This window comes from Aotus nancymaae, unplaced genomic scaffold, assembly GCF_030222135.1.
Source record: "Aotus nancymaae isolate 86718 unplaced genomic scaffold, 86718_ANA_hifiasm-v0.15.2.pri h1tg000015l_0, whole genome shotgun sequence".
NCBI classification, from domain to species: Eukaryota; Metazoa; Chordata; class Mammalia; order Primates; family Aotidae; genus Aotus; species Aotus nancymaae.
The window spans coordinates 4,559,727-4,581,898 of record NW_026988426.1 but is presented as its reverse complement, the minus strand read 5'-3'; the positions used below and the strand labels follow the sequence as shown (position 1 = coordinate 4,581,898).

Sequence of the window (22,172 nt, the reverse complement as noted above, 5' to 3'; positions counted from 1 at the left end):
TTCTCCTGCCTCAGCCTCCTGAGTAGCTGGGATTACAGGCACGAACCAGTATGCCCAGCTAATCTTTGTATTTTTGGTAGAAACAGGGTTTCACCATGTTGGCCAGGCTGGTCTCGAACTGTGATCTGCCCACCTCGGCCTCCCAAAGTGCTGGGATTACAGGCATGAGCCACTGGCCGGCCAATTCAGCACCTCTTTCCCCAAGAGTGTGCTGGAAAGGAAACATACTTGTCAATGTGCCTACGCTGTGCCAGCAAGGTGCCTTGAGCAACACTCACGGCCACCCTTGGGAGTGGCTCTTCCGATGCTCATGCTACAGATAAGGAAACTGAGGCTCAGGGCCACTAAATAATGGAGCTGGGATTGAAAGGTCTTCTCTTGCTAGAGTTTCACTTTCTGGGATGCACTGCAGACTTGTGTCGATGAGTCAGCTTGTAGCTTTGGGCGAATTCTCTGACCCAAACCTCAGTTTCCTCCCTTGCAAAAGAGGGAGTCATGTGGCCATTTTCAAATGTTTTCCGAGCCTCTACTATGCACACAGCACGGGGCTTCAGAAGTGAGCCAGTAAGAACCAGTTTCTGCTCAGCAGAGCACTTGCTCTAAAGGGACTGACTGAGGAAATGCAAACTTAGAACTCGGTGTGGACTGGGCATGGCGGCTCACGCCTGTAATCCCAGCACTTTGGGAGGCTGAGGTGGGAGGATCACAAGGTCAAGGAGTTTGAGACCAGCCTGGCCAATATGGTGAAATCCGTCTCTACTAAAAATACAAAAATTAGCTGGGCACAGTGGTGGGCACCTGTAATCCCAGCTACTTGGGAGGCTGAGGCAGGAGAGGACAATTGCTTGAACCCGGGAGGCAGAGGTTGCAGTGAGCTGAGATGGCACCACTACACTCCTGCCTGGGTAACAGAGCAAGACTATCTTGGGTAGTGGGGGGAAGAACTTAGCGTGATCCCAGGCGCACACTAAGTTCAAATCAGCACCAGCCACTACTTTTTAGCCCCCAGAGTCTAACAGGTGGGGTGGCATTGAGAATTAATTCAATTCACCTCCACACACACTATCTGGGCACCTCCCTGTGCCAGGCATGCTGAGATGTCCTGAGATACCAAAGAACCCTGCAGGGATTCTGTGTGAACTCACGTCTGCATCGCCAGTGCCTGGAGCACTGCCTGGTGCCTTGAGGGTACCCAGGAAATGTTTGCTGAATGAATGTGCGATGGACTGGTACATTCCAGCTAGCATGGTGTGGGCAGTGAGGGTGGCTGGGGAGGTAGGCACCGGCTCAGCTTCCCAGCATCTGGGCAGAGGGGAAGGCTTTGTTGGGGAACATTTCAGCAAGGCTTGTGAATGATGAAAAGGGTTTCATAGGCAGAGCTAGAGTGGAGATGGCAAGTATTCCAGGCAGCGGGAACAGCATGTGCAAAGGCATGGAGTCATGCCTTCTATTTAGGAAATGGAGGGATTCAAGGGCTTGAGCCTGAGAGCAAGAGCAGGGTGGTGGGAGGTGCGTGGACAGATGGGCTAGGAGTTTGCTATGGTGACAGGATGCTGTCGTAGGTACTAGGGAGCCATCGAAGGTTCTTTTTTGTTTATTTGTTTGTTTTTGAGACACGGTCTCGCTCTGTCACCCATGCTGGATGCAATGGCACGATCTCAGCTCACTGCTACCTCTGCCTCCTGGGTTCAAACGATTCTCCTGCCTCAGCCTCCTGAGTATCTGGGGTTACAGGCATCCGCCATCATGCCCAGCTAATTTTTGTATTTTTAGTAGAGACGGGGTTTCACAATGTTGGCCAGCCTGGTCTCAAACTCCTGACCTCAGGTGATCTACCTGCCTCAGCCTCTCAAAGTGCTGGGATTACAGGCGTGAGACACTGAACCCAGCCCCATCCAAGGTTCTTGGAGCAAGAGAGATGCATGCTCAGCACCACAGTCCACTTACTCTTCTGAGGGCCACAGAAGACCCAAGGAACAGGCCACTTAGGACATATGTGAAGGAGGTGCCTTCCCCCACCCTTCCCCGGAAGTGTCCCCATCTCAGTCCTCAGTTCCCCAAAAGCCAACTCACAGCATGGGTGGCACAGTTGGCTGCATGTTCATACTCTGTGGGCTGGTACCTCTTGTGGGCAGGGACTCGGTGGTTCATGAACCTGGAAGGAGAGGGAGAATTCCAGGAAGCTCCGCTGGGGAAGAGATGCCATCCGAATTCCCTGGAGGCCTGAAGACTTCACCTGCTGCTGGTAGGAAAAGAACAGTACCTCCTTCTCCCCCCTCTCTCCCCTCTTCCCTCTCCCTCCCTCCCTCCCTCTTTCCAATCATTAAATGGTTTTGAATTGTCCAATATTTTGTGCCTAATCCCCATTGTGGTGTTTGTTACATTCTCTTCCTTTTTTTTTTTTTTTTTTTTTGACACAGGTTCTCACTCTGTCATTCAGGCTGGAGCTCAGGCTGGAGTGCAGTGGCACATTCATGGCTCACCGTTGCCTCCACCTCCTGGGCTCAAGCCATCCTTCCACCTCAGCTTCCTCAGATGCTGGGACTACAGGCACGATCTACCAGGCATGACCTACCATGCCTGGCTAAATTTGTTTGTTTGGGATAGAGTCTCACTTTGTCACCTGGCTGGAGTGCAGTGGTACGATCTTGGCTCACTACAACCTCCGCCTCCTGGATTCAAGCGATTCTCCTGCTTCAACCTTCCGAGTAGCTGGGCCTACAGGCACATACCACCACACCCAGCTAATTTTTGTATTTTTGGTAAAGACGGAGTTTTACCACGTTGGTCAGGATGGTCTCAATCTCTTGACCTTGTGATCTGCCCACCTCGGCCTCCCAGAGCGCTGGGATTACAGGCGTGAGCCACCACTTCCAGCTTCATTTCCTGGTTTTTATTTTCTCTAAATATAACTTACATACACTATAGTTCTGCAAAGGCGCAGCTCAAAAGATTTTTACAGATGCGTAGACCCACACAATCACCATCCAGGAAGAGCTACAGCTCACTTCTCACCTCCAAGAAAGTGCCCAGTGCCCCTCCCATGGGTCCCTTTTCCCCAGGGAAACCACCTCGGCCACTGTCATCTTAGATTTGTTTCCTGCACTTGCTCAGTGAACTCATACAGAACACATCACCACACCCAGCTAATTTTTGTGTTTTTAGTAGCGATGAGGTTTCGCCTTGGCACTTTAAGAGGCCAGGGCGGGTGGATCACTTTAGGCCAGGAGTTCAAGACCAACCTGGCCAACACGGCGAAACCTCATCCTACTAAAAATACAAAAGTTAGCTGGGCATGGTGGTGCACACCTGAGCACGGTTTCTTTTGCTTAACATGATTTTTGTGAGATTCATCCACCTTTTGGCATACAGCAATGGGTAGTTTTCATGGCTGTATCGTATTCCGCTGGGTGAACACACCACGAGTGATTTCCCCAATCCACTGCAGGTGGACACTCCTGTTTGGGGATATCATGGATAACTCGGCCCATGAACATTTTGTGCACTTTTTTTTGTTGAACACATGCAATTATTTCTGCTGGGCTCAGGTGAAATTGCTAAATGACTTCATGTTAAAAATAAATGTTCCTGGCCAGGTGTGGTCACTCACATCTGTAATCCCAGCACTTTGGGAGGCTGACGAAGGTGGATCACCTAAGGTCAGGAGTTTGAGACCAGCCTGACCAATACGGTGAAACCCTGTCTCTACTAAAAATATAAAAATTAGCCAGGCATGGTGGTGTGTGCCTGTAATCCCAGCTACTTGGGAGGCTGAGAAAGGAGAATACCTTGAACCCAGGAGGCGGAGGTTGCAGTGAGCCAAGATTGAGCCACTGCACTCCAGCCTGCGTGACAGAGCGAGATTCCATCTGAAAAAACAAAAAATTTTAAAAATAAAATAAACATTCCTGACCAGGTGCGGTGGCTCACACCTGTAACCCCAGCACTTTAAGAGGCCAAGGTGTGTGGATCACTTCAGGCCAAGAGTTCGAGACCAGCCTGGCCAACATGACAAAACCTCATCTCTACTAAAAATACAAAAATTAGCTGGGTGTAGTGGCCCACACCTGTAATCCTAAATATTTGGGAGGCTGAGGCAGGAGAATCGCTTGAATTCAGGAGTTGGAGGTTGCAGTGAGCCAAGATCATGCCATTGCACTCTCTAGCCTGGGCAACAGAGTGAGACTCCACCTCAAAAAAAAAAAAAAAAAAAAAAAAGAGGCCAGGCATGGTGGCATGAACAGGTGGATCACCTAAGGTCAGGAGTTTGAGACCAGCCTGGCTAACATGGTAAAACCCTGTTTCTACTAAAAATATAAAAAATTAGCTGGACGTGGTGGAACATGCCTATAATCCCAGCTACTCGGGAAGCTGAGGCAAGAGAATTGCTTGACCCCAGGAAGCGGAGGTTGCAGTGAGCCAAGATCACACCATTGCACTCCAGTTTGGCAACAAGAGCAAGACTCTATCTCCAAAAAAATTTTAAAAAACAGCCAGGAGTGGTGGCACCGGCCCATAATCCCAGCTACTTGGGAGGCTGAGGCAGGAGAATCGCTTGAGCCCGGAGGTGGAAGTTGCAATGAGCTGAGATCATGCCACTGCACTCTAGTCTGAGGGATAGAATGAGACTCATTCTCAAACACACACACAAAAAATCCTGATGTTTTGGTGTTTTTTTAGAATCTTCAAAACATTATCACCTGTGTTTAAGCCCCATGGGAGCACCATGTGAAGCTATTACCCATTTTATAGATGGAGAAGCTACAGGGCAGGGAGGTGAAGGAAACAGATCACCGGGTGGGATGGGACTCAACCCAGCCCTGGTTGATTCCAACCTCTGGTCCTGCCTTGACACGACTCTGTGCTGGGGGACTTAGGTCAGGCTGGGCAGACAGACAAGGGTTGGCTGGGCAGGGAAGAGACATCCAAGAGCTGGGGGTAAGGTCTGCACACACCTGGCTGTCAGACCAGCAGCCGAGACCACAGCAGTGTGCATGTCTTCGGCCCACACAGGCTCAGAATCAGGTGAGTGGACAGCTCACCTGGACGTTGCCAAGCAGCAGCCACCCAATGGGGTTCAACTCCGCTAAACACACCAAAAACTGTCCCCCTGAGGTCCAATGATTACTTTGTAGACTGCCCCCAAAAAAATGAGTGTATGGTTCAGAACAAATTGCTCCATAAAGTATGTATGAGTCACGAAGTATTTATTGGTCACCTTCTGTATGCCGATGTCATACCAGTAGTTCATGGAACATTTATTAAGCACCTCCTGTGTGCTGGCTCCATGCTAGTAAAGACCCTGGAACATTCATTGAGCACATTTTGTGTGCTGACTCTATGCTAAGTGTAGTTCATGGAGCATTTATTAAGCATCTTTTGTGTGCTGGCTCCATGCTAAGTATAGTTCATGGAGCATTTATTAAGCACCTTCTGTGTGCTGCCACCATGCTAGTACGGACCCTGGGGCATTCATTGAGCACCTTCTGTGTGCTGGCTTTATGCTAGCACAGTTCAGGGAGCATTTATGGAGCACATCGTGTATGCTGGCTTTATGTATGCTGGTGTGGCAGGGCAGGAGTGAAGGCTGCGCAGGGGAGTCTGCCAGGCACAGACACTGTGGCTTGCCGTGGGACACTTGGTGCCTGGGTGAGCCCAGGGGTCCAACGGTTCAGGTGACTGCCCTCTGCCTGCATCCAGCTGGGATTCCATGGTCACATGATTCCACAGTCAGTCAAGTGACTTCAACACCAGGGTCACGCCAAGCCCATTCGACAGGTGAGAAAACTAAGACCGCCAGGGCCAGGCTTCTGAACCAAGCCAAAGAGACACCAGCGCCCCATCTTCCATGGCCTAAGCAGCAAGAGAAAATGGAGGACCCACCCTGGAGACTCCACTGAAGCCTCCCCAGGAGCCCAGAACATGCCGTCCATCCACCCACCTTCCTCGAGGTGGGCCAGGAAGCTACCTGTAGACAAGACTAGCTTATTATTATTATTATTTGAGATGGAGTCTTTTTTTTTTTTTTTTTTGGAGATGCAATCTTGCTCTGTCATCCAGGCTGGAATGCAACGCCGCTGTCTTGGCTCACTGCAACGTCTGTTGTCCAGGTTCAAGCGATTCTCCTGCATCGGGCTCCCAAGTACCTGGGACTACAGGTGTGTGCCACCACACCTGGCTAATTTTTGTATTTTTAGTAGAGACGGGGTTTCACTATGTTGGCCAGGCTGGTCTCGAACTCCTGACCTCATGATCTGCCTACCTTAGCCTCCCAAAGTACTCGGATTACAGGTATGAGCCACCATGCCTGGCCAAGACTGGTTCATTAAATAGTAAGTAATAACAACAAAAATAGTGATATGGTTGAACCATGTCCTCCCAACATTCACACATCGAAGCCCTTACTCCCAGTATCAGAAGGGGACCTCATTTGGGAATAGGATTGGAGCAGATGTCACTGGTTAAGATGAGGCCAGACTGCAGTAGTGTGGGGCCCCATCCAAGGTGACTAGAGTTTCCTAAGAAGATAAGACAGGCCGGGCATGGTGGCTCATGCCTGTAATCCCAGCACTTCGAGAGGCCAAGGCGGGTGGATCACCTGAGGTCAGGAGTTCAAGACCAGCCTGACCAACAAGGTAAAACCCCATCTCTACTAAAAAAAATACAAAAATTAGCCAGGTGTAGTGGTGGGCGCCCGTAATCCCAGCTACTCCGGAGGCTGAGGCATGAGAATCGCTTGAACCTGGGAGGCGGAGGTTGTGGTGAGCCGAGATGGAGCCACTGCACTCCAGCCTAGGCGACAAGAGCAAGACTCCACTTCAAAGAAAAAAAAAAGATGAGAGAGACACAGAGGACAATGGCAAATGAAGACAGAGACACACAGGGGGAGGATGACCACGTGACGGTGCAGGCAGAGGTTGTGGCAATGCATCCACCAGCCAGTGGTACCCAGGACTGCTGGCGGCCACCAAAAGCCACAAGACAGCCCGGGCCTCAGAGCCTGCAGGAGAGCCTGAGGTTTAGCCTTCTGGCCTCCAGAACTGTGAGAGAATAAATAGCTGCTGTTGTAAACTGCCTGGTGTGTGGTCATCTGTGACTGCAGCGCTTGGACACAAACACAGGTGCATGTGGTGCTTATTTTGTTCTTTATTTTTATTTCTTTTTAATTTGAGAGAGTCTTGCTCTGTCTCCCAGGATGGAGTGCAGTGGCACAATCTCATCTCACTGTAACCTCCACCTCCTGGATTCAAGCGATTCTCCTGTGTCAGCCTCCTGAGTAGCTGGGATTACAGGCGCACACATCACCACGCCCGGCTAATTTTTGTATTTTTAGTAGAGATGGGGTTTCACCATGTTGGCCAGGCTGGTCTCGAACTCCTGACCTCAAGTGATCCGCCTGCCTCGGCCTCCTAAAGTGTTGGGATTACCGGTGCGAGCCACCACACCCGGCCTTTGTTGTTGGTGTTTTTGTTTGTTTTGTTTTGTTTTGTTTTGGTGGGGTTTTTTTGAGAAACATTCTTGCTCTGTGACCCAGGCTGGGGTGCCATAGCACCATCATAGCTCACTGCAGCCTCGACCTCCTGGGCTCAAGCGATCCTCCCACCTCAGCCTCCTGAGTAGCCGGGATTACAGGCATGCATCAGCACCCCCGGCTAATTTATTTTTTTTATTTTTGTAGAGGCGAGGTCTCACTATGTTGTCCAGGCTGGTCTCAAACTCCTGACCTCAGTTAATCCTCCTACCTCAGCCTCTACAGGAATGAGCCACCATGCCCGGCCTCCTTTCCTTTTTCTTTTGAAACAGGGGCTCACTTTGTCACCCAGGCTGGAGTGCAGTGGTGTGATCATAGCTCACTGCAAGTTTGAACTCCTGGGCTCAAGGGATCCTCCCTCCTCAGGTGCACTCCACCATGCCCAGCTAATATTTTCTAATTTTTGTAGAGATAGGGTTTCACTATGTTGCTCAGGAGTCTCAAACTCCTGGGCTCAAGCGATCCTCCTGCCTCAGCCTCCTCAGTAGCTGGGATTACAGATGCATGCCACAACACTCAGCTAATTTTTAAATTTTTTTGTAAAGACTGGGTCTTGCTATGTTGCCCAGGCTGGCCTCAAACTCCTGACCTCAAGTGATCCTCCTTCCTTGGCCTCCCAAAGTGCTAGGATTACAGGCATGAGCCACTGCACCCAGCCTCACAGTATTCATTTAGAGAGACTCTGCCCAAAAGCCCTCCAAGAAGCCAGGCCAATCTATGCTTCCACTAACAGGGCAGGGCGTCCCGACACCAACTGTTAGGGTGCAGCTCGCCCCAGTCTCCACGGTGGGAAACCCATTCTCCCCCTGAGATCTCCCCCTCCACCTGCCACCAGGCGCGGGTCTACAGCCCTGGCTCCCCTTACTCCTATAACAAACACCAGCAAGCCACCAAGGGTGCCAGCCACAGGGTCCCAGGATGATGTCACGGTTGCCATGGCGACCTGGGACGGGCAGTTATTTATTTATTTCTGGGTTCCACAAGACTCTCCTTGTCTCTCAGTCACTGTGGCCATTGAATGCTGGTGGAGAGGGGAGAGGGAGGCCCGGAGACAGGGCCGTGGGCAAACTACCAAGAAAGAGCGTTCCCACCACCCTGAAGACCCGAGCACTTTCCCTTTAACTCCTTGTGACCTCATTTCTTTCCTCCATAAACCTCTAGTCGAGGATTTTAAGAAAATCGTGAATTCATATTTTCATTTGTGTTTTAATTTACAAAAAGTAAAATTTCCTCTTTTTTTGCTATAGTTTTATGAGATTTGACAAATGTGGAGAGTCCTATAACTGCCACCATCATCATCAAGATAAATAACAGATCCGGGCCAGGCGCAGTGACTCACACCTGTAATCCCAGCACTTTGGGAGGCCGAGGCAGGCAGATCATGAGGTCAGGAGTTCGAGACCAGCCTGGCCAACATAGTGAAACCCCATCTCTACTAAAACAACAAAATTATCTGGATGTGACGGCATGTGCCTGTAATCCCAGCTACTTGGGAGGCTGAGGCAGGAGAATCGCTTGAACCTGGAAGGCAGAGGTTGCAGTGAGCCACAGTCATGCCACTGCACTCCAGCCTGGCAACAGAGCGAGACTCCACCTCAAAAAAAAAAAAGATTACCATCCCCCAGAATTCTCTCCTGCCCCCGTCTTTGCACCTGAAACCTCTGCCCAGTGCCAGCTTGGCAGCCAAGGCCCTGCCCCCCGTCCTATGTTTTTTTTGTTGTTCTTATGAGATGAAGTCTTGCACTTTCTCCCGGGGTGGAGTGCAGTGGTACAATCTCAGCTCACTGCAACTTCCACCTCCCAGGTTCAAGAGATTCTCCTGCCTCAGCCTCCCAAGTAGCTGGGATTACAGCCTCATGCCACCATGCCCAGCTAATTTTTGTATTTTCAGTAGAGACGGAGTTTCGCCACGCTGGCCAGGCTGGTCTTGAACTCTGACCTCAGGTGATCCTGTCCCCTCGACCTCCCAAAGTGCTGGGATTACAGGCATGAGCCACCGCGCCCAGCCCACAATGCTTTTTTTTCCACCACCACACTCAACTAATTTTTTGGGTTTTTGGGGTTTTTTTTTTGTCTTTTTAGTAGAGACAGAGTTTTGCCATGTTGCCAGTCTAGTCTCAAACTGCTGGTCTCGAGCAATCCTCCTGCCTTTAATTCCCAAAGTGCCGGGATTACAGGTGTGAACCACTGTGCCTGGTCAGGATGCATTTTTAACAAATGAAATGCATAAATAAAATTAAGACTGTGTGAGAACAGAGCCGGCAGTCAGAGAGGCAGCCTTGACTGTGGGAAACTTCTCTTGAAAGAGCCGACATTGCTAGCGGGCCGTCACTGGTTAAACTAAAGGAGAGAAGTGGGCTTTTCTTCCTCCTCCCTGGAGAACAGAATCCTCATTTTGTAGCGAACCCTTACTGCTTAGATGACCACACGGCCGTGGCTTTGTGGAGGACTCCCAAACTGAGCCAGGATCCAGAGCCAGACACTGGCAGGAGACGAGGAGAGAATGCTGAATTCTCACCCTGAACTTGAGGCTGCACAGGCTTTGGGGCCAGGCACTGTTGGGCGGAAAATGCCTGCAAGGGCAGTTAGCTGCTGTGTGAGCTGGGGGAAATTACTTAACGTCTCTGGGCTGCAGCTTCTGGGGATGTAAAAGGTAATAATATTACGTAGCCTACAGGTGTCATAAAGAATATGGTTTAAGGCCAGGCGAGGTGGTGGCTCACGCCTGTGATCCCAGTACTTTGAAAGGCTGAGGTGAGTGGATCACCTGTGGTCAGGAGTTCAAAACCAGCCTGGCCCATATAGTAAAACTCTGTCTCTACTAAAAATACAAAAATTAGCAGGGCTTGGTGGCGCATGCCTGTAATTCCAGCTCCTCAGGAGGCTGAGGCAGGAGAATCACTTGAACTCAGGAGGCAGAGGTTGCAATGAGCTGAGATCAGGCCACCTCACTGTAGCCTGGGTGACAGAGCAAGACTCTGTCTCAAAGAAAGAAAAAAAAAGTTAGCCATAAGTGGTGGTGCATGACTGTAGTCCCAGCTACTTGGGAGGGTGAAGTGGAAGGATCATGTGAGCCAGGAGATCGAGGCTGCAGTGAGCTATGATCGTGCCACTGCACTCCAGCCTGGACCACAGAGTGAGACCCTGCCTCAAAAAATAATAATAATAAGGCTGGGCACAGTGGCTCACCCCTGTAATCCCAACACTTGGGGAGGCTGAGGTGGGCTGATTACAAGGTCAGATCAAGACCATCCTGAATAACATGGTGAAATTTGGTCTCTACAAAAAATACAAAAATTAGCCAGCATGGTGGCAGGCATCTGTAGTCCCAGCTACTCAGGAGGTTGAAGCAGGAGAATTGTTTGAACCTGGGAGGTAGAGGTTGCAGTGAGCCAAGATTGTGCCACTGCACTCCAGCCTGGGCAACAGAGCAAAACTCTGAATCCAAAATAATAATAATAATAATAATAATAATACAAAAACTAGCCAGGCGTGGTGGTGGGCACCTGTAATCCCAGCTACCCAGGAGGCTAAGGCAGAAAAATCACTTGAACCCAGGAGGTAGAGGTTGCAGTGAGCTGAGATGGCGCCACTGCCCTCCATCCTGGGCGACAAGAATGAAACTCTGTCTCAAAAAAAAAAAGGAAAAAAAATTTTAAGTGTAACCACATACAACTCAAAGATGTTCATGAAAATCAAATGAAAAAAATCAAGTGATAAAATTATATACACAACATGATTTAATTAGTATAAAACACACACACCCCAACATTTTAGGAACATAAATGTACAGAAATAGACTTGAAAGAAAATGGAGGAACTGGTAAGTTTGGGGGTGCTGGTCTCAGAGGACTTTGCCCCCCTCCCTTATATTTTAATTTTTAGGATTGGGTGGGAGACAAAGGGTCTTTCATTTGACTTGTGTTATTTGAGTCTTTATGAGATCGTATTCAAGTTTTACTCATATAACTACAATAAAAGTGTTCTTATTTCTTTTTTCTTTTTTTTTTTTTTTGAGACGCAGTCTCAATCCGTCACCCAGGCTGGAGTGCAGTGGTGTGATCTCGGCTTGCTGCAACCTCCGCCTCCTGGAATCAAACGATTCTCCTGCCTCAGCCTCCCGAATAGCCCTGGGACTACAGGCATGTGCCACCACACCCGGCTAATTTTTGTATTTTTAGTAGAGAGAGGGTTTCACTATGTTGGCCAGGATTGTCTCGATCACCTGACCTTGTGATCCACCTGCCTCGGCCTCCCAAAGTGCTGGGATTACAGGCATGAGCCAAAATGCCCGGACTTTATTTCATTATTAATTTATTTTGTAGAGATGGGGTTTCATTGTGTTGCCGAGTCTGGTTTTGAACTGAGCTAAAGCAATCCTCCCACCTTGGCCTCCCAAAGAGCTAGGATTGCAGGCATGTGCCATCACGCCCAGCCTAAAAAAATGCTAAAATTCTACAGGAAATGTTTGCCATAGAATATTTTATTTTATTTTTTTATTTTTATTTTTATGTTTTCGAGGCAGCCTCGAGGTCGAGCACAGTGGCTCACGCCTGTAATCCCAGCACTTTGGGAGGCCAAGGCAGGCAGATCATGAGTTCAGGAGATCGAGACCATCCTGGTCAACATGATGAAACACCATCTCTACTAAAACACAAAAAAACCCCACAAAAAACAAAACATTAGTCAGGCATGGTGCCAAGTGCCTGTAGTCCCAGCTACTCGGCAGGCTGAGGCAGGAGAATCACTTGAACCCAGGAGGCGGAGATTGCTGTGAGCCGAGATCACATGTCTGCACTCCAGCCTGGCAACAAATCAAGACTCCGTCTCAAAAAAAAAAAAAAAAAAAATCGAGACAGAGTCTCACTCGGTCACCCAGGTTGGAGTGCAATGGTGCGATCTCAGCTCACTACAACCTCTGCCTCCCAGGTTCAAGCAATTCTCCTGCCTCAGCCTCCCGAATAGCTGGGATTACAGGTGCTTGCCACCACACCCGGCTAATTTTTTGTATTTTTAGTAGAGACGGGATTTCACCATGTGGGTCAGGCTGGTGTCGAACTCCTGACCTCAGGTGATCCACCCACCTCGGCCTCCCAAAGTGCTAGGATTACAGGCATGAGCCACCACGCCTGGCCTCAAGCAGTCTTTAAAGGGTGTCTTAGTCCATCTTTTGCTGGAATACCTGAGACTGGGTAATTTATAAATAAATTATTATAGGCAGGACCTGGTGGCTCATGCCTGTAATCCCAGCACTATGGGAGGCTGAGGCAGGTGGATCACCTGAGGTCAGGGGTTCAAGACCAGCCTGGCCAACATGGTGAAACCCCGTCACTACTAAAAATACAAAAATTAGCCAGACACAATGGCGGACACCTGTAATCCCAGCTACTCAGGAAGCTGAGGCAGGAGAGTTGCTTGAACCCGGGAGGTGGATGTTGCAGTGAGATGAGATTGTACTACTGTGCTCCAGCCTGGGCAACACAGTGAGACTCTGTCTCAAAGGGAAAAAAAAGAAAAAGAAATTATTATAAATTATACATTTTTTTTGCTGTTTTGGTTTTTTAGAGATGGGTTCTCGCTGTCATTCACACTGAAGTGCACTGGCACAATCATAGCTCGTTGCAGCCTCCAACTCCTGGGTTCAAGCCATGTTCCTGCCTCAGCCTCCCAAGTAACTGGGACTATAGACATGCATCACCACACCCAGCTAGCTTTTTAATTTTTTGTAGAGACAGGGTCTCGCCACGTTGCCTAGTCTGGTCTTGAACTCCTGGGCTCAGGTGATTCTCCCGCCTCAGCCTCCTGAGTAGCTAGGACTACAGGGGGGCACCACTACAGCCAGCTAATTTTTTTAACATTTTTTTGTAGAGATTGGGTCTTGCTATTGTTGCCCAGGCTGGTCCCAAACTCCTGGCCTCAAACAATCCTCCCCCTTCCAAAGCACTGAGATTACAGGCATGAGCCACATCACCTGGTCCTAAGAAAACGATTTAATTTCTTACAGTTCTGCAGGCTGGAAAGTCCAGGGTCTAGGGGCTGTATCTTTCAGGGCCCTTCTTGCTGCTGGGAACGCTGTAGAATCTGGAGGCAGTGTGGGGCATCCCTTGGTGAGACACCTGTAGGTACTCACTGAAGTCTTTCTCCTCTTCTAAAGCCATTAATGCATCAACCTCACAGCTGTAGCTAATCCTAATCACCTCCCAAATGTCCCACCTCCCACAGTCAAATTTCCCACCCTTTTCATACTGTTACAATGGGGATTAAATTTCAGAATGAGTTTTGGAAGAGACACACATTCGAAACATAGCAAGGGCAAGGCCAGGTTGTTGACTTGGAAAGACAGAAAGTATGAAAGAAAACAAAGCCGGCCAGGCACGGTGGCTCACGCCCATAATCCCACCACTTTGGGAGGCTGAGGCTAGAGGATTACGAGATCAAGAGATCAAGACCATCCTGGCCAACGTGGTGAAACCTTGTCTCTACAAAAAATACAAAAATTAGCCGGGCATGGTGGCATGCACCTGTAGTCCCAGCTACTCGGGAGGCTGAGGCAGGACAAGCATTTGAACCCGGGAGGCGGAAGTTGCAGTGAGGACCACTGCACTCCAGCCTGGCGACAGGGAGGGACTCCAACTCAAAAAAAAAAAAAAAAGCAAGCAAAGCCAACCTTGTTGCTGGCTGTAGCAGAGGAGAGACAGGCATGAGAAATGTTATTTTCTTTATATTTCTGTGTTACTTGACCAGCTACAGTGTTCGTGTACTACGTCAGTGATCTTTTTAAAATCTAATCAAATAAAAAATGTATTAGATAAAGTCAAGTTTTGAAATCAACACTCAAGGCCAGATGACCTCAAACAAGCTGCATCAAAGTTGGGGAGGGGTGGCTGGGCATGACGGCTCACACTTGTAATCCCATCACTGGGAGGCCAAGGCCAGCGAATCACCTGAGGTCAGGAGTTCAAGACCATCCTGGCCAACATGGTGAAACCCTGTCTCTACTAAAAATGCAAAAAATTAGCCTGGTGTGGTGGCGGGCACCTGTAATCCCAGCTACTAGGGAGACTGAGGCAGGAGAATAAATTGAATTTAGGAGATGAAGTTTGCAGTGAGCCAAGATCATGCCCCTGCACTCCAGCCTGGGTGACAGAGCAAGACTCCATCTTAAAAAAAGAAAAAGTTAAAAAAAAAAGTTAAGGAGGGCAGGGGCTGGGTAAAAGGAATCCCGGAAGCTGGGCCTGGTGGCTCATGCCTGTAATCCCAGCACTTTAGGGAGGCTGAGGCAGGAGGACTGCTTGAAGCCAGGAGTTCAAGACCAGCCTGGGCAACATAGCAAGACCCTTTCTCTACAAAATTTTTTAAATTAGCCAGGTGTGGTGGTGTGTAACTGTGGTCTCAGCTGCCCAAGAGGCTGAGGTAGGAGGATGGCTTGAGTCTAGGAGTTTGAAGCTGCAGTGTGAGCTATGATCGTGTCACTGCACTCCAGCCTGGAGGACAGAGAGAAACCCTGTCTTAAAAAAAAAAAAAATGTCCCGGAAACTACCCAATGCCCACCCATGGTAGAATTAGAATGGAAATATTCACACAATGGAACACTAGATAGTAATGCGAATGAATGAATTACAGCTTTCAGCAGAAATAAGGATCTGCAATGCGCTGCAGATCGCAGACAAATGTCAAATGGCGGCGCACACACTTCCAATCTATTTCTTTCTTTCGTTTTTTTTTTAAAGCTGGAATCTTACTCTGTCACCAGGCTAGAGTGCAGTGGTACAATCTCAGCTCACTGGAACCTCTGCCTCCCAGGTTCAAGCCATTCTCCTGCCTCAGCCTCCCAAGTAGCTGGGTCTACAGGTACACAGAGCCATACCAGCTAATTTTTTTGTATTTTTAGTAGAGAAGAGGTTTCGCCATGTTGGCCAGGCTGGTCTTGAACTCCTGACCTCAAGCAATCTGCTCGCCTCAGCCTCCCAAAGTGCTGGAATTACAGGCGTAAGCCACTGTGCCTGGCCCAATCTATTTCTATAAACTTCAAGAACAGCCAGCACAGGTCTGATGACAAAAGGCAGGAGAGTGGCTGCACTTGACGGTGGTGAGGAGGAACTAACAGGGTGTGAAGGGGTCCCTGGGTCCCAGCGTGTTGAGGATCCTGACTTGGGTGCAGGGTCCGGCACACCTCAGCTCCCCCTGCTCCCTCCTTCGAAGTCTGGCAGGAGCCAGGCCCAGCCTCAGAACTCGGCTTCTGCAATTCCTCGCTCTCTTTCTGGCCTGACCCAGCTGGGGTCTGCGGCCCCCAGAGAGAAGCCCGCCCCCTTTCATGAATGAGCCCAGGCACGGGAATGAGGCTGCAGCCACCCCTCCCAGGCTGGGCTGGTGCCTGTCGGTGGCGACCCTGAGTCCCTTGGACAAAACTAGAGAGACTTGCCCAGGCTCCTACACAAAGGGTGTTTTGTGCATCTGTCCCACAGAGGCAAAGGACCACGCAGGACCAAGCTGGCCCCGGCCGTGCTAAGCATCTCTCCCCATCTCCGCTTGGCCCTGGTTGCTTCTTTGTGTTCATTCATGAATTCAAGGCTCCTCCTGAAAGGCTGGTGGTATCTTGGCTCAGTCTTTGGGAAATAGTCCTTGGGCCGGTGCCACCAGGGAATGGTCATGAAATAAAATCCTGGAGCAGACAGTGATGGGAACAGGAAGGGGAAACTGAGCAAGGGGTGGAAGAGGCCCGGGCTCGCATCTCGTGCCAGAGTTGGGTGACTCTGGCGTGATCTGCAGGAACCAGCACCCCTGGGCCAGGCCCGGGCAGGTGCACTGTGCGTGGCATCCCATACGAATGGCCCCCTGGGCCTGGGGGTACTGACCCAACAGATCTGAGACCAGCTCCCAGCCCTGGTGCCCACCCTGTGGCTCCCCAGGAAATCTCTTCCCCTATGGGTTGAGAAGTGTCCACATCTCCCATCTCCCAGGACCATCTTCCCAGCTCAGGAAGCTCCCAGATGCTATCAGGTGAAAAGGACATGGTCATTGCTGGCTGCTCTGAGTGGGTTTAGAAGGAGGGGTCACCCCAACAAAGATGGGGAACGCTTTGCCCTGTTTGTCCTCAGCTAGCTCCTGGGTCTGCCTCTGTGAACAGGCCACAAACACCAGCCCTAACCATTAAGCCCTCCTTCCACCTGAGCTGGGGGCTCTCACCCACCAATCATCTCCCAGAGATTCCTGTGACCTCACCAGCACCCAATCACAGTGTCTCAGGTTGGCAGGTCAGAGGCAGCCTTACTTTGAGAGTTGGTAAATTTTCAGGTAATAACAGAAAAAGGACACATCTGACTGGGCACGGCGTATCACACCTGTAATCCCAGCACTTTGGGAGACTGAGGCAGGTGGATCACCTGAGGCCAGGAGTTCGAGACCAGCCTGGTCAACATGATGAAACGCCATCTCTGCTAAAAATACAAAAATGAACCAAGCATGGTGTTGCATGCCTGTAATCCCAGCTACTCAGGAGGCTGAGGCAGGAGAATCGCTTGAACCCAGGAGGTAGAGGTCACAGTGAACCGAGATCGTGCCACTGCACACCAGCCTGGGCAACAGAGTGAAATCCTGTCTCAAAAAAAAAAAAAAGACACTTTATATTAACAGTCGAATAATGCATTTTATTATTATTTTTAATACTTTTAAAAACTTCTATTTTAGGTTCAGGGGTAAATGCGCAAGTTTGTTATGTAGGTGAATTGCATGTCATGGGGATCAGGTGTCCCTGACTCAAATAAAGAAATAAATGTCTTCCTAATAGCACCAGTAATGTTGCTCCACAAATGTATCTTTAAATTGTCCTTGGGGTGACAAAATCGTCTGCATGCCAAAGGACACTTTCAAGATACATTTGTGGTGCAACATTACTGGTGCTGGTGGGAGGTCATTTATTTATTTATTTATTTATTTTTATGTTTTTGAGGTGAAGTCTCACTCTGTCACCAGGCTGGAGTGCAGTGGCTCGATCTCAGCTCACTGCAGCTGTACCTCCTGGGTTCGAGCAATCCTCCTGCCTTGGCCTCTCGAGTAGCTGAGACTACAAGCAAGTGCCACCATGCCCAGCTAGTTTTTGTATTTTTAGTAGAGACGGGATTTTGCCATGTCGGCCAGGTTGGTCTCAAACTCCTGACCTCAGGTGATCTATCACGTTGGCCTACCAAAGTGCTGGGATTATAGGCATGAGCCACCAGGCCTAAGCCACCATGCCCAGCTTTTTTATTTTTAATTTTTCTATAGAGATGGGAGGTCTCATCACGTTGCCTAGGCTAGTCTTGAACTCCTGGCCTCATGCGAGTCTCCTGCCTCGGCTTCCCAAAGTGCTGAGATTACAGGTGCGAGCCACCTGGCCCTGCCTGGGAGGACATCTCTTTCTCTCTTTTTTATTTTATTTTATTTTTTATTTAAAAAAATTAGAAAATAATAATAATAATAATAATTAGAAATGGAGTCTTGCTATGTTGCCCAGGCCGGTCTTGAACTCCTGGCCTCAAGTGATCATGCTGCCTTGGCATTCAAAGTGCTGGGATTACAGGCATGAGCCACACGCCCAGCCCTAGGAGGCCATTTCTAATTCCCATTACACTTTTCATCCTGTCTATACCTTTTATTTTTTTGAGACGGAGTTTCACTCTTGTTGCCCAGGCTGGAGGGCAATGGTGCAATCTCGGCTCACTGCAACCTCCACCTCCCAGGTTCAAGCAATTCTTTTGCCTCAGCCTCCAGAGTAGCTGGGACTACAGGTGTGGGCCACCACACCCAGCTAATTTTTTGTATTTTTACTAGAGACAGAGTTTCACCGTGCTGGCCAGGCTAGTCTCGAAGTCCTGACCTCGTGATCCTCCCACCTCGGCCTCCCAAAGTGCTGGGATTACAGGTGTGAGCCATCACGCCTGGCCTCCTCTCCACTTTTCAGCCCTCTCGGCACTTCTACTATTCCTGTGAAAGGACTGGTGGAAGATGGGGGAGGCCTTGGAATGGCCATTCTCCACCAAAGTTATGGCCACGGGTCCGATGTACCATCCCAGAGCCCAGAACAGGAGACAGCCTCTCGGGGTCCTGCTGCACCCCGGCTACTTCCAGTCTTTCCAGTTCTGAACACCAATACACTCCTTTTTTCTCTCTTTCTTCTGCTTTTTCTTCTTTTCTTCTTTTTTTTTCCTCCTCCTCGAAACCAACACATTTCTTTTTCCTTTTTCCTCTTTCTCTCCTTCTTCTTCTTTCCCTCTTCTTTTTCTTCCTTCTTCCTTCTTCCTCCTCTTTCTTCTTCTTCCACTCTCTCTTTCCTTCCCTCCCCTTTCTCCCTTCCTTTCCTTTGGAGATCTCATTCTGACATCCAGGCTGGAGTGCAGTGGTGAAATCTTGGCTCACTGCAACCTCTGCCTTCCAAGTTCAAGCAATTCTCCTGCCTCAGCCTCCCAAGTAGCTGGGGTTTACAGGCGTGTACCACCACACCTGGCTAATTTTTGTATTTTTAGTAGAGACTGGATTTCACCATGTTGGCCAGGCTGGTCTTGAACTCCTGACCTCAGGTGATCCGCCTGCCTCAGCCTCCCAAAGGGATTATAGGCGTGAGCCACTGCACTCGGCCCCCTCCTCCCCTTTCTCCCTTCCTTTCCTTTGGAGACCTCACTCTGTCACCCAGGCTGGAGTGCAGTGGTGCAGTCTTGGCTCCCTGCAACTTCTGCCTCTAGGATTCAAATGATTCTCCTGCCTCAGCCTCATAAGTAGCTGGGATTACAGGTGCGCACCACCACTTCTGGCTAATTTTTGTAATTTTAATGAAGACGGGGTTTCACCATGTTGCCCAGGCAGGTCTCGAACTCCTGACCTCAAATGATCTGCCCTCCTCGGCCTCAAAGAGGGCTCGGACTATGGGTGTGAGCCACCGCGCCCAGCCCCTTTCCTTCTTTCCTCCGGGACAGAGGAGTGAAAATTCCAAAGCAGAGAGCTCTGAAATATGTTCAAGCCAGTTTCCAGCCCAACTCCTTTCCCAAAGACCAGAATTCAGCATTCATTCCTAAGCAATGCAGCTGCCAGCTCAGAGAAGATTCCTCTGGAGACCTACACCTCTATGGGGCAAAATGCGTGCGCGCGCGCGCGCGCGCGCGCGCACACACACACACACACACACACACACACACACACACACACACACACCACCCTGTGCACACAATCCCAGGAGCCTCACACAGTTGAAACTCCATCCACACATCCTAAGAATAGCTACGCTCCAAACACGGACTGATCGATTCATTTCCCTCTGGGGCCTTTCTCCGAAAGAAATGAAACCTTGGCTCTATCTAAGATAATAATGAAAATCTAAGTACTTTAAAAATCAGAGTCCAGCAATGCTGGAGGTGCGTAGGGTGCAGAGTCTTCACTAAGGGAGGATCTTGAAAAAGTACAATGTTGCAACCTCAAGTGAAACAAAGGATTCAGACAATGATAACCAACGGATTCTAAGACCAGTATAGGCTGAGAGGCTGCTGAGTAACCGGATGCTGAAAAGCAGCTCAGTATCATCTCAGGGGCTACCTTAGAGCCCCCATGGAGCAACCTAGCACCAGGGGAAGCAGCTCTACCAGGTATCTTCCAGTAAGATGATGTACACCACATGGCCTATAATTCTCCTTGTCTTTCTTTCTTCTTATTTTTAGAGACAGGATCTGGCTCTGTCGCCCAAGCTGGAGTGCAGTGGTGCAATCATAGTTCACTGCAGCCTCGAACTCCTTGGCTCAGCAGATCCTCCCACCTCCCCAGTAGCTGAGACTACAGGCTCAAGCAGCACTCCTATGAATACCTGAGACTGTGTCACTCATAAACAAAAGCAGTTTAGGCTGGGTGTGGTGGCTCACACCTGTAATCCCAGCACTTTGGGAGACCGAGGCAGGAGAATCACTTGAACCCAGGAGGCAGAGGTTGCAGTAAGGCAAGATCACACCACTGCACTCCAGCCTGGGTGACAGAGTGAGACTCCATCTCACACACACAAACACACAAAATCTACATGTTGAAATCTTTTTTTTTTTTTTGAGACAGAGTTTCACTCTTGTTACCCAGACTGGAGTGCAATGGCGCAATCTCAGCTCACCGCAACCTCCGCCTCTGGGTTCAGGCAATTCTCCTGCCTCAGCCGCCTGAGTAGCTGGGATTACAGGCACGCACCACCATGCCCAGCTAATTTTTGTATTTTTAGTAGAGACGGGGTTTCACCATGTTGACCAGGATGGTCTCGATCTCTTGACCTCGTGATCCACCCGCCTTGGCCTCCCAAAGTGCTGGGATTACAGGCGTGAACCACCGCGCCCGGCCATGTTGAAATCTTTACTCATCAATGTGATAGTATTAGGAGGCGGCGCCTCTGAAAAGTGACGAGGTGATGAGGGAGGAGCCCTCACAAATGGGATTACTGCCCCTAGAAGAAGAGACCAGAGAGCTCTTTCTGGCATGTGAGGCTATGAGAAGTCAGCCATCTGCCACCTGGGAACAAATATGACTGTGCTGACACTCTGATCTTGACTTCCGGCCTCCAGAACCATGAGAAATAAATTTCTGTGGTTTCTTTTTTTTCTTTCCAAAATTCTTTTGAGCTTCTATAAATTTCTGTGGTTTATAAGCCATCTAGTCTAGGCTGAAGTGCAGTGCCATGGTCACAATTCACTGCAGCCTCCATCTCTCAAACTCAGGTGATCCTCCCACTTTGGCCTCCAGAGTAGCTAGGACTACAGCGGTGCACCATCATGCCCAAGTAATTTTTGTATTCTCTTATACAAAAGATGGTTGCAGTGAGCTGAACCGACATGGCGAAACCCATCTCTACTAAAAATACGAAAATTAGCCAGGCATGGTGACGTGCCCCTGTAACCCCAGCTACTCGGTAGGCTGAGGAAAGAGAATCACTTGAGCCCTGGAGGTGGAGGGAGCCAAGATCACACCCCTGCACTCCAGCCTGGAGGACAAAGCAAGACTCTGTCTCTCCCTCTCTCTCTCTCTACATATATATATAATTAAATTATTATCAGCTATAGTCACTCTGCTGTACCATCAAATATTAGGCCTTACTTATTCACTCTATTTTTGGGTACCCATTAACTATCCTGACCTCCTTCCCACCTGCCTGCTACCTTTCCCAACCTCTGGTAATGATCTTCTACTTTCTATGTCCCTGAGTTCAATCGTTTTGGGTTTTTGGTTTTTTTGAGATGGAGTCTCACTCTGTTGCCTAGGCTGGAGTGCTGTGGCATGATCTCGGTTCACTGCAACCTTCGCCTCCCTGGTTCAAGCGATTCTCTTGCCTCAGCCTCCCAGGTAGCTGGGATTACAGGCACAGACCACCATGCCTGGCTAATTATTTTGTGCGTGTGTATTTTTAGTGGAGATGGGTTTCACCATGCTGGCCAGGATGGTCTCAACCTCCTGACATCATGATCTGCCCGCCTCAGCCTCCCAAAGTGCTGAGATTACAGGCATCAGCCACCACATCTGGCCACAATTGCTTTGATTTTCAGATCCCACAAATAAGTGAGAACATGCAATGTCTGTCTTCCTGTGCCTCGCTTATTTCACTTAACAGAATGGTCTCCAGTTCCAACCATGTTGTTGCAAATGACAGACT

General features: G+C 49.4%; 1 protein-coding gene across 2 annotated transcripts in view; it reads right to left on the bottom strand.

The window, feature by feature from the left end:
- MMD2 (monocyte to macrophage differentiation associated 2) overlaps positions 1-22,172 on the bottom strand; it is a 55,077-nt gene that overhangs the window by 25,847 nt on the left and 7,058 nt on the right. For both annotated transcript variants that reach the window (XM_012455584.2, XM_012455585.2), the window contains exon 2: positions 2,074-2,155. In XM_012455584.2, the coding sequence (XP_012311007.2) occupies positions 2,074-2,155 (82 nt within the window). The remainder of the gene's footprint in view (positions 1-2,073; positions 2,156-22,172) is intronic.